Below are 17275 nucleotides of genomic sequence, written 5' to 3' on the forward strand. Positions count from 1 at the left end.
CGAACCTCTGTGCAAATCATTTGCATAAAAACTTGTTGGAACAATCGATCGCTGTTTCATAATGGGATACGGGAGGAAGAGGGTCGCATTGGGACAAGAAGGGAGAAGCAGGGACACAGAAGGAAGGGAGGGAGCACAAACTTGGGACATGGGAGAGAGGGGGGGAGCATGAACTTGGGATATAGGTCAGATGTAAGAATGGAGGGAGTGAGGGAAAGAGATGCTTAGGTGGGGAAGAAATAGAAAGGGAGAATTGCTGGGCATGGGTGTCTGAGTGAGAAGGAAAGAGTGATGGTGCACATGGGGGAAATGAAGAAAGAGGTGAATTGTTGGGCATAGGAAGGGAGAGAAATATTGGTGGGAGAGACGTGAGGTACAGATGCATAGCAAAGAGATGAGAGGGAGAAATGTTGGTTGTGGGGGTGGAGAGGGAACAGTGGGACGGATGAAGAATGAAAGTAAGTGTAAACCTCTTATCTTTTCTTTCTATTTAAACTACACTACTTTATTGTGAGGATTGTTTAATGTTTTTATAGCCTCTCTACTGTACAGGATCCGAGTTACATACAAATTCAGACCCTGTTCTTAACCCGGAGACTGCTTGTACTGTACTTCAATTTCCTTCCACAGTTCAAGGGAATGACTAAGCAAGTTTTCTTTAGCACAAAATGATCTCTTATGTTTCTAGTCAGGGCCATGGAGTTTGTACATCAAACCTTCAAATTCTTCTGACTCCAACTCCTTTTGATTTTAGGCTTTACATACTTTTGTTCTGGATATATATATAGTATATATTTGTCCTGGATCTAAAATGGTGGTAAATAAAACATATATTTCCTTACAAGTATAAAATGATAAATTTATCATATATTATATAATGCTGTAAGTTGCTTGAAGCTGGAGTCAGAATCACTGCACTGTTACTGACTCTGGTTCCACCCAAAATTTCTTTTGATTCCACAGCCCTGTTTTTAACCTACAGTCTTAGGAAACCATTTTTCAACGCAATTCAATAACCAATCAAGGTACTTGTTGTTTCCCTTCTCAAATGAGAAGAGATTGTGGCACAGTGGTTAAAGCTACAGCCTCAGCACCCTGAGGTTGAGGGTTCAAACCCACATTGCTTCTTGTGACCCTGGGCAAGTCACTTAATCCCCCCATTGTCCCAGGTACATTAGATAGATTGTGAGTCCACCAGGACAGACAAGGAAAAATGCTTGAGTACTTGAATGTAAACCATTCTGAGTTCCCTTGGGAGAAAGGTATAAATAAATAAAATGACCTTCAAAGGAAGGATGGGAAATACACAGTTTGGAAGCCCTCAGTTAGAAATCTCCAGCAAACCAAGGCAGAAAGGTTTAATGCTCACAGAGTCATTTCCCGATACCTGATTTGTAAATAAGAACCTACACATGAAATGTTTTGTAGTATGAGACAAATTATTATAAGACATTTCCATAACCACTATTAACCATCATCTGCAGAGATAATTAAGAAAAAGGATGCCCAGACTGAATCTCATAAAAAAAATTCTAATGTGAGCAATGTAGAGCTTTTTCCTGACAGACAAGAAAAGAATAACCTCAGTAAGTACATTAGCAAATGAACACCAAACTCCAAGCCCTCATGTAATCTCGTGGGTAAGCCAGATGCACAACCAAACTCAGTGAACAAAGACTCCTTTTCAAGTATATGTATCCATATGGTCCAAAGAATGCCATGTTTGTCCTAGTTTCCGTCTTACCTCTTCTGCTGCTTTTTCCCAGCGATTTCTTCCTTATCTTCCAAACAAATGGCCCCCACAGAGCGCTCTGAACAAGCAAAGCCCATTTATCAGCCTGACATACGTTTCCGTTTGTTCTCTCCAGCCTTGAGACACCAGCTCTACACTTTGACAATATTTAGTTATGTCATCCCGCTGATGGCTATGTTGTACCAGTCACTCCAGGGGTGCAAATCAACTTCTGTGTCACATTTATCATTCGCTGCCATAAATCTAGTCTCATTTGACAAAGATGAAAGTTTCCTATGAGAGGGATGTAGAAAGTCTAAAGGCTAGATTCACTAAGCAAACCGATCGTGTACCGATAGGTTTGCGATCCCTTTGCGACCAGATTTCCCTCTGGCCCGATTCACTAACTTCTCCTGCGATCCGCTTCAAATCCGTGCATGCAAAGTAGGCAGGGACGCGATTCACCAAACAAATTTGGGACACCGATTGGGCTGGCTGATCAAGAGATGAAGCCACTGCTGGGGACCAGTCGCATACATCTCTGCCAGCTCTCCTGCTCCATTGCCGCTCTGCCCCAATCTTCAGTCTTCGGGGGTTTTTTTCCTGCAAGCAACAATGGAAGCCTGTCCAGTCCCGATCTTCCAGTCCTGCTAGCCCTGAATCTCTGCCGCCTTCCCTACAATGCGAGTCCACGGGTTTAAAGCGGGGCTGCACGCCGCAGTGTAGCCCTACTTTAAACCCGCAGGCTCACACTGCAGGGATGGCGGCAGAGAGCGGGGCAGAGAACAGGGCATGACCAGCTGACAGTGTCGGAGAAAGGGAAGAGGCTGCTGCCGCCAGGGTGGGGAGAGCAGGAGAGTCGGGGACCAAATAAAAAAAAGAGCTTAAGGTTCAGCCCTGAAAAAACTATTCTCTGCCGCCCTGCGTGCCTCCTGTGTTCAAGGAGCAAGCCTGCCGAGTCTGTGGGGGAAAATGCTACCCTGACTCTCCTGCTCCGTGCTGCCCTTCCCCAGAGTGCGAGCCCGTGGTTTTAAAGCGGGAAAGGAGGAAAGGAGAATCTGGGAGGCAAGAGCAGGGCTTGAATGGAAGGGGAGAGCAGGAGAGTCGGCATGCGTAAAAAAAAAAATAAAAATACAACAAATCAGCAATAAAAAAAAAAACCTGGACACAAAACGCATGCGCAGACCATCTGCAGGGAAAGCAGATGGTCTGCGCATGCATCAGGATCACACACTCGCGATCCATGCAGTCAGAGGCGGCGTTCCTCCGATCGCCCTAATTTGACCAGCGCAGGGGTTAGCGTGTGATGAAAAGTCACGTGCGTTAACCCCGCTAGCGCAGCTTGATAAAAGGAGCCCTTGGTCTTAATAAAAGTATAGGGTACCAACCTCTCCAATCCGTATGATGTAAACAAAATAAATTTTAAAAAGACTTTTCCTGTCTCTCTTAGATCCTAGTTTATGCTTGGTGTCTAACGCCAGCTCTGGCAGGATACACATTTCAAATCTGACATATTGTAATCACAAAACAGAAAAAAAAATTATTTTTTCTAATTTTTGTTGCCTGATCATTATTCAATGACCAGAGCAATACAAAATCTATGTGGTTGAAAAGTAGTTCAAACTAAATAACAAGAAACCACACCGTATGGCTGTCATTTTGAAAGTTAAGAGCTATAAGAACATAAGCAGTGCTTCCACTGGGTCAGACCCGAGGTCCATCGTGCCCAGCAGTCTGCTCACGCGGCGGCCCAACAGGTCCAGGACCTGTGTAACAATCCTCTATCTATACCCTTCTATCCCCTTTTTCAGCAGGAAATTGTCCAATCCTTTCTTAAACCCCGGTACCGTAATCTGCCCTATTACATCCTCTGGAAGCGCATTCGAGGTGTCCACCACACGTTGGGTAAAGAAGAACTTCCTTGCATTCGTTTTGAATCTGTCCCCTTTCAATTTTTCCGAATGCCCTCTTGTTCTTTTATTATTTGAAAATTTGAAGAATCTGTCCCTCTCCACTCTCTCTATGCCCTTGATGATTTTGTAAGTCTCTATCATATCCCCTCTAAGTCTCCTCTTCTCCAGGGAAAAGAGTCCCAGTTTCTCCAATCTCTCAGCGTATGAAAGGTTTTCCAGCAACGAAAATTTTGGGCAAAGTTTGACTCCATACCGCTGCTGATAGGCAAGTCAGCCAAGGGCACAACTCCACCAGCAGACAGGTACCATGAGGCACCTCCAAGGTTTGCAACATGAGCCTTTACAGTCAAGTGAAGCTGAAGATATCACCATCCCAAAAATATAGTTCATACTGTGGTGGTATACCTCAGACAATGGAGCATTTTAATTAATTAAGGATTTTTTTCTTGTGTATTGACTTACACGCTCCTGTTTACTTCATAGGTTGTTACTGAATAGAACGAAAGGGAATTCTGCTGGATACTTCACCCGTCACCAGATCTCCACAACAAAATGACACTCGAATGTTAATTAAAGGGCAATCCTGAAAGCAATTTCACTGGTAAAACAGTGCTTTACCCAAAGAAATGGGCTTTTATTAAAACTGTCTGCTCCTTTTTACAAAGCCATGGTAGAGATTCCCGAGTGGTAAATGTGACAAAGGGCACAGGAATTGCTACCACGGCTTTGTTAACGACGCCCTATATGAGGCTGAAACGTACATGGCATTTGGATCGATGAAGTGACCTTAGCTCATGAATATTAATTCAATGAAACTGCCACCCACAATTTATTTATAATTTACATTTATATGCTGGGCATTCATAAACAGCTCCAGGCAGAAATATAATGCTAGCAAAAACATACACATCTATAAAAAAGAATTATAACTAAAACCACCCCATTGAACAGTCATCATTAAATGCTTCTTTATTTTTAGGTAAGCAAAGTGGATAAACAGTATTTTTTTAAATAAAAATTATACTGGCAAAAGTAAAACAAAGATTTTGATTTTTCTAATCTCTGTTGACAACTCAATTCTGAATATGCAGAATATCTGTTCAGTTACGAGTCTCATTTTGCACTGCATTTGATAAAAGGGCCAGAAGCAAGAATGCCAAAATTCCTGTGGTATGGACGGAAACCACTAAGGTGCATTTCCAATTACAAAATCTAAATAAAAACTCATTGTTGAGCAAACAAAGAAACCAACATTGGGGCCACAAGGGTTGCATTAACTCTTCCTTTTCTTCTCCCCATACCTTGACCAGGATAAGACAGATAGAAGAGCACATTTTCCCAGTTCCTTGTTCATTCGACAGAAACTTGTTCCCCCCCCCCAAAAAAAAAAAAAAAAGGATCATTTTTAGGGACTTCATCTGTCTCAGATTTTTTTTGCTCCAAGGAAACCTTTTTCAACCTTATGACAAATGCTTTCTGAAACATAAGGGAGTAAACTGTAACTGCCTGGCTTCCAGGAAATCCCTTTCAAACAATAACAAAAAAGAAGGTGAACGTTTCTTAATCTACACCATTGCCTTCTTCAGCTGAGTTCCCAACAAGAAGCAGTGGATTTTTCCTGGGGCACACATCCAAGAAATTATCTCCCCGATTGGGTTTCTTGGCTGAATGTACAATTCCAACTGGATGCTCTTCGTTCCATAAAGCACTACAGTTTTGGGCAGTCCCTCCTTCGGAGCTCTTTGGCAGAAAAACTGTGGCGTACAGCTTCTCTCCTAGTTTCTCTATCACTTCTCCGGGAACAGACGCAGACTGTGACATGTCTGTGGTTTTGTTGCACTCACTGCTTTCAGTGTTGGCGGTTGCCCTTCCCTCCTGGAGAGCATCTTCAGACTCATTTACTTGCGCCTCCTCCTCTTCACTGGATTCAGATTCCTCTGTCTCAGATGCTGAAGTGCTGCTTGACTCTTCGGTGTCACTCGTCTCATCTTCAGCAGTATCCGGGCCGGCTGCTTGTGCCTCCTCCTCGTCTTTCACTAGATGTGCTGCTACTTCAAGTTCTTCAAGTTCAAAATTCATGTCTGCCTTAGAAAGTGCGGCAGTCTGTAAACACTTACCAAGTATTGCCAACTTTTTAGACCTAGGAAAGAAATAATAATTGTTCAGGGAAATGCAATGAAAAAGTAGCTACTGATAATAACTTTCAAATCTCGATTAAAAATAGTTTTCTTCATCCCCTCCCCTTCAGGATATCTTAACTCGAAGTGTCAAACATTGCCAGTCTTTATATTGGATCAAATACCCCATTCTCCCCTTCATCTTGAATCCTCCTAATTGCAGCTCCATGATCCCCTCAATCACATGCTGTAAACTAGAGGTGAGATGGGGGGTATTTACATTTAGCTCACACCTTCTTCAGTAGTAGCTAAAGGTAAATTACATTCATATACAGCAGGTATTTCTCTTTCCCCAGAGGGTTCAGAGCCAGATGCTCTAAAATTGCTGTTAAAATCCTATGGGTCGTTGTGTTGCCAGTAAATGATCCGATTTGAAAACGGCATGCAAATGAGTTTCACAAAAGTCTGCCGCAATCCCATCCAATAAGTCTTTTGAATAAGTGAATGGCATATGCACAGAGCCAGCGGGGGAAGCCCTGAAGCAGCCTCCTGCCGCTCAGCTGTTTGGTGCAAGGAATAGGGTTTTATTAATGGTTGGAGATGTGATGGGTGGTGCCTTAGGCGCCTGGGCCAATCAGTGTTAGGATCCTCCAAATGTATCTCAGGATGCACCGGGAAGAGGAAAGCCTACCATTCTGAAGAGGCGGGCCTGCCAGCATGAGAGAGTAGGCATCCCTCCTGATGATCTTCAATTTAGAAATACTGGAGTGGGGTGGGGACGGTTTGAGGGTTCATGGGGGGGGGGGGAATTTGCGACAGGGCCCCGGTAGCAGGAGGGAGTGGGTATCCCTCCTGCCAATCTTCAATTTGGAGGTACGGGGGGTTTGAGGGAGGGGGGTCAGGAAATCACGTAGGGACCCTGCAGCCAGAGGGAGTGGCCATCCCTCCTGCTGATCTTCAATTTAGAGGTACGGTGGGTTTGGGGGAGGAGGGTCAGGAGATCACGTAGGGACCCTGCAGCCAGAGGGGTTGGCCATCCCTCCTGCTGATCTTCAATTTAGAGGTACGGTGGGTTTGGGGGAGGAGGGTCAGGAGATCACGTAGGGACCCTGCAGCCAGAGGGGTTGGCCATCCCTCCTGCTGATCTTCAATTTAGAGGTACGGTGGGTTTGGGGGAGGAGGGTCAGGAGATCACGTAGGGACCCTGCAGCCAGAGGGGTTGGCCATCCCTCCTGCTGATCTTCAATTTAGAGGTACGGAGGGTTTGGGGGAGGAGGGTCAGGAGATCACGTAGGGACCCTGCAGCCAGAGGGGTTGGCCATCCCTCCTGCTGATCTTCAATTTTGGGGGTGTGGGATGGTCCGAGTGGCCTAGGCAGGAGGACGGAGAGGGCTTTCCTCTTGCCAATTTTTTTTTAAGTTGGGGGGAGGGGGTATCTCGACACAACTTTTTTAAAATAATTATTATTAATGGGGACAGATATTGTGTAAGTCTAACACACGCACAACTTCTGTGACTATTAAAAATAAAGCTGCTGTGTTTGGGGCACTTTTTTTTTTAACACTACCTGTTGGAGATTTTGGAGCATTAAAAACTGGTATTTCATTTTGTGCATCATCTGAGCATCGATTGGAACGCTCACTTTAATATTGATGAGCTTACTGCAATCTATTTACATATGATTCGACTACAAACCACAGATAAGACCACGATTAGCCATTTTGGGCAACGATAGCTGAAATACTGACGCTAAACAGGTTAAAACTAGGTTTAGCCTTGATCGTTGAAGGCATGGTGAGTTTTGAGCATATGGGCCTCACAGCCTAAGGTTGCACCTGGAACCATGAAGCATGAAGTGACTTGGTCTAAGATGACATACTGTCAGTGCGATTTAAATCATGGCTTCCAGGGTTCTCACCCTGCTTCTCTAACAATTAGGCTGTTACTTTTCTTTCCCAGGAAGACAGATGAAAAACTATCACAACCAGACTGATTTAATAAATCTAACTCACATTACCCTGTTTTCACTAAAAGTTTAACAATAGAAAACCAGCTAGAGTAGAAAAGAATTCAAAATGCTCTCTCCTTCCTTCACTGCTATAAGCATAATGGTGTCAGGTCAAAAGCGCGCCAGGACAAAGGCGCGCCCAGACAATTGAGCCCAGTGCAGAGATGCGCGCCGCTCAAAATTAATGTTTTCAGGGCTCCGACGGGGGGGGGGGCGTGTGGGGGAACCCCCCACTTTACTTAATAGACATCGCGCTGCGTTGTGAGGGGTGTGGGGGGTTGTAACCCCCCACATTTTCCCGTGGGGGGGGGTTCCCCAACAAACCCCCCCGTCGGAGCCCCTAAAAACAGTAAATTTGAGCGGCGCACACCTCCGCGCTGCGCTCAATTGTCTGGGCGCGCCTTTGTCTTTCGCACCGTTGTCTATGAACCAGCATAATAGCTGTTAGTAGTCACTTGCCACTTTGCTCTTGATGCTGGGCACTGTGCTTTCTTCCAATGTCTCTATCTCCTAACTGCACACAACAACTCAGAAAACCATGGTAAAGTGGTCTTAGGATTCTCATAAAGCACCCTTCACGGCATGATCACATCCATGGCACATCAACTCCTCCCAATTAGTCCCAACTACTCAACCGATACTTCCAGAGCTAGCAGTTGGTTAAAAGAAAGAGAGTGGCAGGACATGTTACTGGAGGTGGGGGTTAACGGAGAGTATTAATTTGAATGCAGATATGCTGCAGGCCTCTGCTAGCAAACGACAACTCTGAACCAAAGCCATTCTGGTTTTCATTGCAAATGTATTCTCTTGCAAGACAGGGCATTCTCGCTATTTGTGCGTTTATGCACATTCGCAGAAACAAACGAACAAATCACCTTTCAGGTTGCATTTCTGGCTATTCGCAGACATGCTTGGAAACTCAAAGACACAAACTGCTCTGCAGTCGTTTTATACAATTAAGGTCAAATATTAAAATAGTACAATATTCAAGAGAGAGTGAGATCCAAGAGGATACCACCAAGCGTGAAAAATAAAAATGGGTAAAGTAATAAACTGAGCATCTCATCATTTGGAAATATGTTCCATCTAAGTGAGAAACACAGAAATTGAAATATTAAAATGAACATGTACATATCCTATTGATCAATAAAATTGTGCTTAGGAAATCAAATATTTGTTTAAAAACTTTTTAAATGCGACACCTCCCATAATACATTCTTCAGTGTAATCTCTAGGGTTTAAGAAATATATATCCAGTTTTGCATTTCAAGCCAGGCAATGTTGGAATGCTTTTCCATTTTGTAACAGATCTGAAGTGTGTTATCTAAAGTTTAGAAAGCTATTGAAGACTTTTTTTAGTCCATAAATTCTTAGGCTAAAACACAAATTATAATCTCTGACAAGCAGGGATTGTCTCTTGTGTATTTAATGTACAGCACTATAGAAGTGATTAATAGTAGTAAAGTGTCACTGGAAATGGCTAGTGTTTTTAATTGTGATTCACACAGAACCTTTGTTGGTTTGAAGCAGAATATAAGGATTGTATTGTATAGCTAATGTCTCTGTGATGATGTAGAACACCTTCAAGTATCTCAGATTTAATAATCACATCAAAAAGAAACTGAGACTTTAGTCTATACCAAGTAAAATGAAAAAAAAAAACACCCCCAAATCAAACACATGGAAGAGAGAGAAGCAGTTTGTATAAATAGCAGTCATACATCCTGTTTCTTGCTCTGCGAACCATCAATCAACTTTTCACCACTTCCTTCAAGGGCAAGCCGACTATAAATTGTGCAGTAAGTACCTGGCTTTCATTTCCTCTGCCAAAGACCTGCAAGGCCTGACATACTGACATCCTTGGAAACAGCTGATAATCTAAAGCGTTTCTCCTGCATGGGAAAAGCTGAAGTGCTCCTTCTTGCCGTTGAACTGTCTTAGAGATCTTTATATCTGAACCTTCCCGGGCAAATGATTACCCAAGACAACACAAAACGGTGGGATTTATTTGATGTTTTTGAAAGACAAGGACAAATGCCATTCCTTGGGACTCTGCTGCTTGAACTAAATACAACCTCCAGAAAATAATCCTTGGATTTAAAGCACTTGTCAACTTTCTTCATACCCTCCTCCCACCTTAAGCATGCAAATAAAACACACACCTGAATTCACAGAGCTGCATAGCTTTAACCTGAAGATGATCTGCCTTCAAAAGCTTATAAAACTGTATTGCTAGTTCAATAAAAAGGCATCTCCTTATTCTTCTCTTTTGTTTTACCTTTAATTGGCCTAAAAACGATAACCATACAACTTTAACTCGGTCTCTTTCTTCAGCCACCTCTCCGAATCCTGGACCCAGCACAAATGCAAGAGAGAGAAAGCAAATTCTGCTCTGAGTCAATGGAGCTCTAGTTTAGCTCTGGGAGTCAAGTGAGGACAAACTTGTTGCAATTACGGTATAAGCGAATGGGTTGAACCTATAATCCTGCCACAATTACAGCAGCCTTTCCAACACAAGTGAATTGAAAGCTGAGCCCTGCATCAGGGGACCACACTCTGAGCCCAGAGCTTTTAGGATTCTGTTTTGCTTTGCCTTGGTACTTTCTTAGCTCCTCGTGTATAACGAATGAACGAACGAACGAACATAAGGACAGTCCAAGAGAAAAGTCAGAACAAAGATCTTCTTTTGTTGAAATATCCAGCTACTCTGGCTTTTGGAAATCAACCATCTGGACTACAAAGCTGACCAAAGAGTAAGCTTTGCTGAAATACAGAATTATGACAGTCATGCCAGCTCTGTAACTGCCTTTTCTTTAACTGCTATGCAGAGGAGGATCGAGTCTCAGAGAAGTGAAGTTATTGACCTGCAGTAGGTGTTCGAGGAAAACAAAATGCATAATCTGATGGGTAACATCATCTGACAGAGCCCAGCACAGGAATCGCTCCCCGGTGGCCTTTATCACCACATGGGACCAGATCAGTCTAATAGAATGCAACTCCATGGAGGGTGGGGTAGTCAGAATAAGCAATCTGATGTCATCTGAGGACACCTTCTGCAGGTGAGCAACTTCACTTTCTCTGAGGACAGGCAGAATGCAAATATTTTGATTGATGGGAATCAATTTACTGGAGGAAAAGTCCATAGTCTGCTATTTAGACAAACATGAGGGAAGCCATTGCTTGCCCTGGATTGATAGCATGGAATGTTGCTGCTATTTAAGCTTAAGCCAGGTATTTGTGACCTGGATTAGCCACCATGATGATGGGATACTTAGCTAGATGGATCATTGGTCTGACCCAACAAGGCTATTTATTGTGTCACCCATCGGTTAGAATATCTGCATCCTGCTTGTTCTCAGAGAAAGAAAATCAAAAGTAAATTCTTGAAAACAATGCAAGATGATTTGAAGCAGTAAACTGGCACCTCTGAAATGAATGAGAGCTGCCAAAGACGACCGTTGATGCCAGGAAAGTCAACTGTTTATTTTAAACATTGGCTGAAAGACCGTTTAAAGTCCTGCTCAATCATTTTGGCATAAACATGGCTTCATTACATAACAAACAAGGCATACTATTTACATATATTTTGATCGACTATTAGCTGAGAAACCTGAGGAATTTCTTTAGGCAGCTATTTGGAAAACATTGAGACCAGTCTTTTCTTCCATTGTGACACACCTGACAGACCAAGTATATGTTGACTAACATTAACACTACAATTTTAGCTGAACAAAAGAATCAGCCCAGTTTTGTTTTTTTTATTGTAGTGAAAAATAATACCAAGCTGCAATGATTAGAATTATGTAGTAGCTTGTCCTATTACAGAAATGCAGGTGCTCACGTAGCTAGGTCTATTCAGCAGGCTGTGGAGAGGACCTAGGCGGCCAGATGTTTGGGTACTGGTAGATATTACTAAACTAAACTAAACCTTGGGTTTATATACCGCACCTTCTCCACAGTCGTGGAGCTCGGCACGGTTTACAGGAATAGTAATGAGAAAGGAACTCCAAGGAAAGGGTTAGATGAAGATCAGAGGGAAGAGGGAAGTTGGAGGGCTAGGGTGACAAAAGAGGAGGAAATGTTAGGTTTTTGAGAATAACCAGGTTTTCAGCTGTTTATGGAAGGGTTGGAGAGCACTCAGATTACGAAGAGGGGAGGTAAGGTTGTTCCAGAGCTCGGTCATTAGATGTGACCAGAGCTCGGTCATTAGATGTGACCAGAGCTTTGTCATTAGATGTGAAAAGGGAAGGGAACCAGTGGAGAACAAAGTGGGGCCCAAGATGGTGGTGAACAAATCAAGACAGAAAAAGCTCTCACTAAGCAAGCAGTTATGCTATATCTGGCATTTGGGATATATCCTGGCAGAATGGACGGGCCTGTTGATCCTTCTGCCGTTAACTAGACTATCACTGCACAAGTTTACTGCTACTAGAACTGTGAATAGCATCTCCGTGGTTTGTTTCTCACTCAGGACCCTGTATGTCTCACCAGAACAGGGGCCTCAATGTTCTCAACTTGGGATCTGTAAACACAGCACAAGCTTAGCTCGGTGGAGATGATGAAAGGTGCAATATCAGAATTTGAGTGTGAGGAATTAGCAGGGAAATGAGGGCAAATGTGAACTTGATAACTGAGGATAAATCAAGGTAAATGGGAAAGACTAGCTGTGCTTAGCAGAACAGATTGCGATCAGAAAGCCCATCTCTCCAATGAAAAGGCAAGGGAAACATGCACTAACTTATACATTTACCTGTTTTGGGATAATCAAAAGTCATTTTCAAGATAAAACAGTCATTTAAGTACAAATAATAGATTTTTATACATTTTCCTGAACTATGTGCGTATAATCTTTTTAGGTATGCACACCCAAATTGGGCACCAGGAATTACAGTATACTCGGTTTCTGCATATTTGATGCTAGGGTCTACCTTAGGAGCCAGCATCCAAGAAAAAGATCTAGGTATCCCTGTAGACAATATGCTGAAATCTTCTGTCCAGTGTGTGGCGGTGGCCAAAAAAAGCAAACAGAGTACTAGGAATTATTCAGAAAGAGATAGAAAATAAGATGAAGAATATAAATAAAGGCGAAAGAGTTGGCGTTCGTGAAATATAAAAAAACACAAGAAGAGGAGTGCAAAAAGGACTACAGGGTGAAACTGAAAGAAGCCAAGAGAGAGATACGTCTGGCGAAAGCAGGTGGAAGAACAAATGGCTAAAAATGTAAAAAAGGGAGACAAAAATGTTTTCAGATATATTAGTGAAAGGAGGAAGATGAAAAATGGAATTGCTAAACTAAAAGATGCTGGGAATCGTTATATGGAGAGTGATGAGGAAAAAGCAAATGTGCTAAACAAATACTTCTGTTCTGTGTTCACAGAAGAAAATCCTGGAGAAGGACCGAGATTGTCTGGCAAAGTTACACAAGAAAATGGAGTAGATTCTGCACCGTTCACGGAGGAGGGTGTTTATGAGCAACTTGAAAAACTGAAGGTGGACAAAGTGATGGGATCAGACGGGATCCATCCCAGGATACTAAGGGAGCTCAGAGAGGTTCTGGCGAGTCCTATTATAGACTTGTTCAACAAATCTCTGGAGAAGGGAGTGATTCCTGGGGATTGGAGGAGAGCGGATGTGGTTCCTATTCATAAAAGTAGTCACAGGGATGAAGCAGGAAACTACAGGCCGGTGAGCCTCACTTCAGTTGTTGGAAAAATAATGGAAGTGTTGCTGAAAGAAAGGATAGTGTACTTCCTTGAATCTAATGGGTTACAGGATCCGAGGCAACATGGCTTTACAAAAGGTAAATCGTGCCAAACGAACCTGATTGAGTTTTTTGATTGGGTGACCAGAGAGCTGGATCGAGGACATATGCTAGATGTAATTTACTTGGATTTCAGCAAAGCCTTTGATACAGTTCCTCATAGGAGGCTGTTGAACAAACTTGAAGGGCTGAAGTTAGGACCCAAAGTGGTGAACTGGGTTAGAAACTGGCTGTCGGACAGACGCCAGAGAGTGGTGGTTAATGGAAGTCACTCGGAGGAAGGAAAGGTGAGTAGTGGAGTCCCTCAGGGTTCGGTGCTGGTGCCAATCCTGTTCAATGTTTGTGAGTGACATTGCTGAAGGTTTAGAAGGAAAAGTGTGCCTTTTTGCAGATGATACCAAGATTTGTAACAGAGTAGACACCGAAGAGGGAGTGGAAAATATGAAAAAGGATCTGCAAAAGTTAGAGGAATGGTCTAATGCCTGGCAACTAAAATTCAATGCAAAGAAATGCAGAGTAATGCATTTGGGGATTAATAATCGGAAGGAACCGTATATGCTGGGAGGAGAGAAGCTGATATGCACGGACGGGGAGAGGGACCTTGGGGTGATAGTGTCCGAAGATCTAAAGACAAAAAAACAGTGTGACAGGAGGTGGAGGATGGCTGGGGAGGGCTTCAATGGCTGGGATGGTGTAGATGGGCTGGAGTGAGCTTTGACGGAGACTTCAGTAGTTGGAGCCTACATAGAAACATAGAAGATGACGGCAGAAAAGGGCCACAGCCCATCAAGTCTGCCCATTCCAACAACCCTACCCCCTTGAATTTACCCCCCTAGAGATCCCACAGAGCTTTGGATTCTTGCCCAGAAATAGCTAAGAAGGAAAAAAATCCAACAAATTTTTAGATTGAATCAGGTTGGGCAGACTAGATGGGCCATTCAGGTCTTTATCTGCCATCATCTACTATGTTATTCCGTATTGCTCCATAGTGTGACCTCAGAATTGACTGCAATACCTAACCTGCGACCTCAGGTTAGGTATTGCATTCAATTCTGATCACTATATCTCAAAAAAGATTTAGCAGCATTAGAAAAGGTTCAAAGAAGAGCTACCAAAATGATAAAGGGGATGGAACTCCTCTGATATGAGGAAAGGCTAAAGCGATTAGGGCTCTTCAGCTTAGAAAAGAGAATAGTTAAACTCTAGAACTCATTACCAGAGAATGTGGTAACAGCAGTTAGCATAGCTGGGTTCAAAAAAGGTTTGGACAAGTTCCCAGAGATAAAGTCTATAATCTGCTATTGAGACAGACATGGGGGAAGTCACTGCTTGCCCTGGGATTGGTAGCATGGAATGTTGCTACCATTTGGGATTCTGCCAGGTTTGTCTGACTTGCGATTGTCCTCTTTTGGGAAGCAGGATACAGGGCTAGATAGATCATCAGTCTTCCCCGGTATGACTATTCTTATTCAACAGGAGCTCTCACTTGCAAAGAGTTTCACAAGAACACCAAGATCACATGAGAAAATGAATTGTACTAATTAATAGAAAAGAAAACCAGACAACTGGGAAGATAATAATTGGATTAGTTACAACTCTCAAAAGACCCCTAATTCCATCTGTTTTACTAAGATGCACAGTTTTCCTTTCATTCAACTAATAGGCACAAAACAACATGTTCTGTATAAGGTTTACTATATTCTTTGCACCAGTCTCAAGCCCAAACAGAATTGTAGGAGACCCCACTAGCTGCTATAAGTCTCGTTAATAACTCTTGAAACTGTACATAATTTCATGGGAAAAATCAAAATGGATTTTTTAAAATTATGCATTTTATCTCCATGGAGGATAAAATGGAGTTTTCTTGCCACATCCTCAAAAAGGTAATTTTTTTTATATACAAAGGATAATTTTTTTTGACATATTACTTAACATGCAAGACTATTTAACATTTCTGTAGCACTAACTAAACTTTTTAAATCGCGATTAATCATTTTAATCTTGTGATTAAAGGCAGGACACAGCCAGCAGTCCATAGGGAGGAGGGGGCATGCATTTCTTCTCCCTCCTCCCATTAGGTGGGGATGACAAAGCCCTACCTGCCAAAGCCACCTCCTTCTGCTGCCGTGAGGAAGTCTGCTTCATATCTCCAGCCACCAACACTGGCATTCCTCAAGCATGCTCAGTTCATGTATGAACCATGATGCTTAGGGAGTGCAAGTGCGGGTGACTGGAGATATGCCACGGACTTCCTTGCTCCGGAGCAGGAAGGGGGCGACTCATGCAGCAGATTTATTTGTCCGATGCTGAAACCGACATGGTCACTGCTTTACTTATTTGTCCAAAATATTTGTAAACCATCTTTCTGAAGAAACAATGATCAACGTGATGGATAGCCAATTAAAACAAAAATATGTACTCTTAGGGCTAAATTCACAAAGCAAACCAATCATGTATCAATCAGTTTGCGACCCCTTAGCGACCAAATTGATTCACTTACCTCTCTGCCGACCATTCTCCGATCCGTCCATGCAAAGTAGGCAGGGACGCAATTCACAACACAAAATTTCACATCCGACTGGGCTGGCTGATCAACTGAAGAAGTGACTGCTGGGGACCAGTGGAAAACGTCTTTCCAACCCTACTCTCTGCCCTGCTCTGCCCAGATCTCGTCTCCTGCCTCGCCCTGAATGCCACCCTGCTCAGCCCTGTCTCCCAAATGCCACCCTTCTCTGCCCCACACTGCTTCATTCAGCACAATCTCATGACTCCATGTAGCTGTTAAAAGTCTTATCTTATGCACTATAAACTCCTGCCCTTCTCCGCCCTGCTAGCCCGTGGTTTTAACCCGCGGATTTACGCAGGGCTAAAAACTAGTTAAAATAAATAAATAAATAAGGAAAGTTAAAATTAAAAAAAAAAAAAAAAAGGTCGTGGCTCGGATGGGCATGCGTAGACCATCTACAGATGGTTTGCACATGTGTGGGGATCGCACAACAGCGATCCGTGCCAGCAGATGGGGGCGTTCCTCCGATCACCCCCATCTGCATATTTTAGCTTCCAGAATTCATCGGACCTGCCCGGATTGGGCAGGTTGATGAATCTAGCCCTTTATGTACAAAATTATGAAGGTTAGAAAACACATCTAAGAATTTCACAGCTTAGAAAAGATTAAGATGTTAGTGTGCTCATTACTCTTAAAACTCTTAATTAAATTTAGCAGCTTCTGTGATTAAAAAATGCTTGTGAAAACAGCTAAAATTTCAGAGCTTTAAATGACATTGGGCTAGATTCACTAAGGATACCGATCGTGTCCCGACCACTTTGCAACCCAATTCACTAACCTTGGTGCCAAGCAACCTCCGATCCGATCATGCAAATGAGGGGGGGAACGGCAGGCAGTGATTCACTAAACAAATCTGGAACACCGACTGGGCTCACGTGCTTTCTGACTGCATCTCCTGCTCGCTGCCTGGATTCTCCTGCTCCAACTCTCCTCTCGCCACCCTGCTCTCGCCCCAAATCTCCTCCTCTTGTTGCTCCAACTCGCTGCCCTTCCCCGCAGTACGAGCCCATAGTTTTAACCTGCAGGTTTAAAGCGGGTTAAAACCATGGGCTCGCAAAGTATTAAAAAGTGGGGGAAAAAGTTTCCAGCTCTGCTGGACACAGAGGGCCAGCACATGCGCAGACCATCTACAGGCAAAGAAGATGGTCTGGGCATGCATCAGGATCGCTGGAGAGCGA

At 43.2% G+C, this 17275-nt stretch overlaps 1 protein-coding gene across 6 annotated transcripts in view; it reads right to left on the minus strand.

The window, feature by feature from the left end:
* The window catches only part of SHQ1 (SHQ1, H/ACA ribonucleoprotein assembly factor), a 107877-nt gene that overhangs the window by 26108 nt on the left and 64494 nt on the right, over nucleotides 1-17275 (minus strand). For 4 of the 6 annotated variants that reach the window (XM_033926134.1, XM_033926131.1, XM_033926132.1 and 1 more), the window contains exon 12: nucleotides 4593-5785. The exons of the other annotated variants lie outside the window; for them this stretch is intronic. In XM_033926134.1, the coding sequence (XP_033782025.1) occupies nucleotides 5206-5785 (580 nt within the window). In that variant the 3' untranslated portion in view covers nucleotides 4593-5205. Of the gene's footprint in view, nucleotides 1-4592; nucleotides 5786-17275 lie in introns of those variants that run through there. 6 annotated transcript variants of the gene reach the window in all.

This window comes from Geotrypetes seraphini, chromosome 17, assembly GCF_902459505.1.
Source record: "Geotrypetes seraphini chromosome 17, aGeoSer1.1, whole genome shotgun sequence".
Classification (NCBI taxonomy): Eukaryota; Metazoa; Chordata; class Amphibia; order Gymnophiona; family Dermophiidae; genus Geotrypetes; species Geotrypetes seraphini.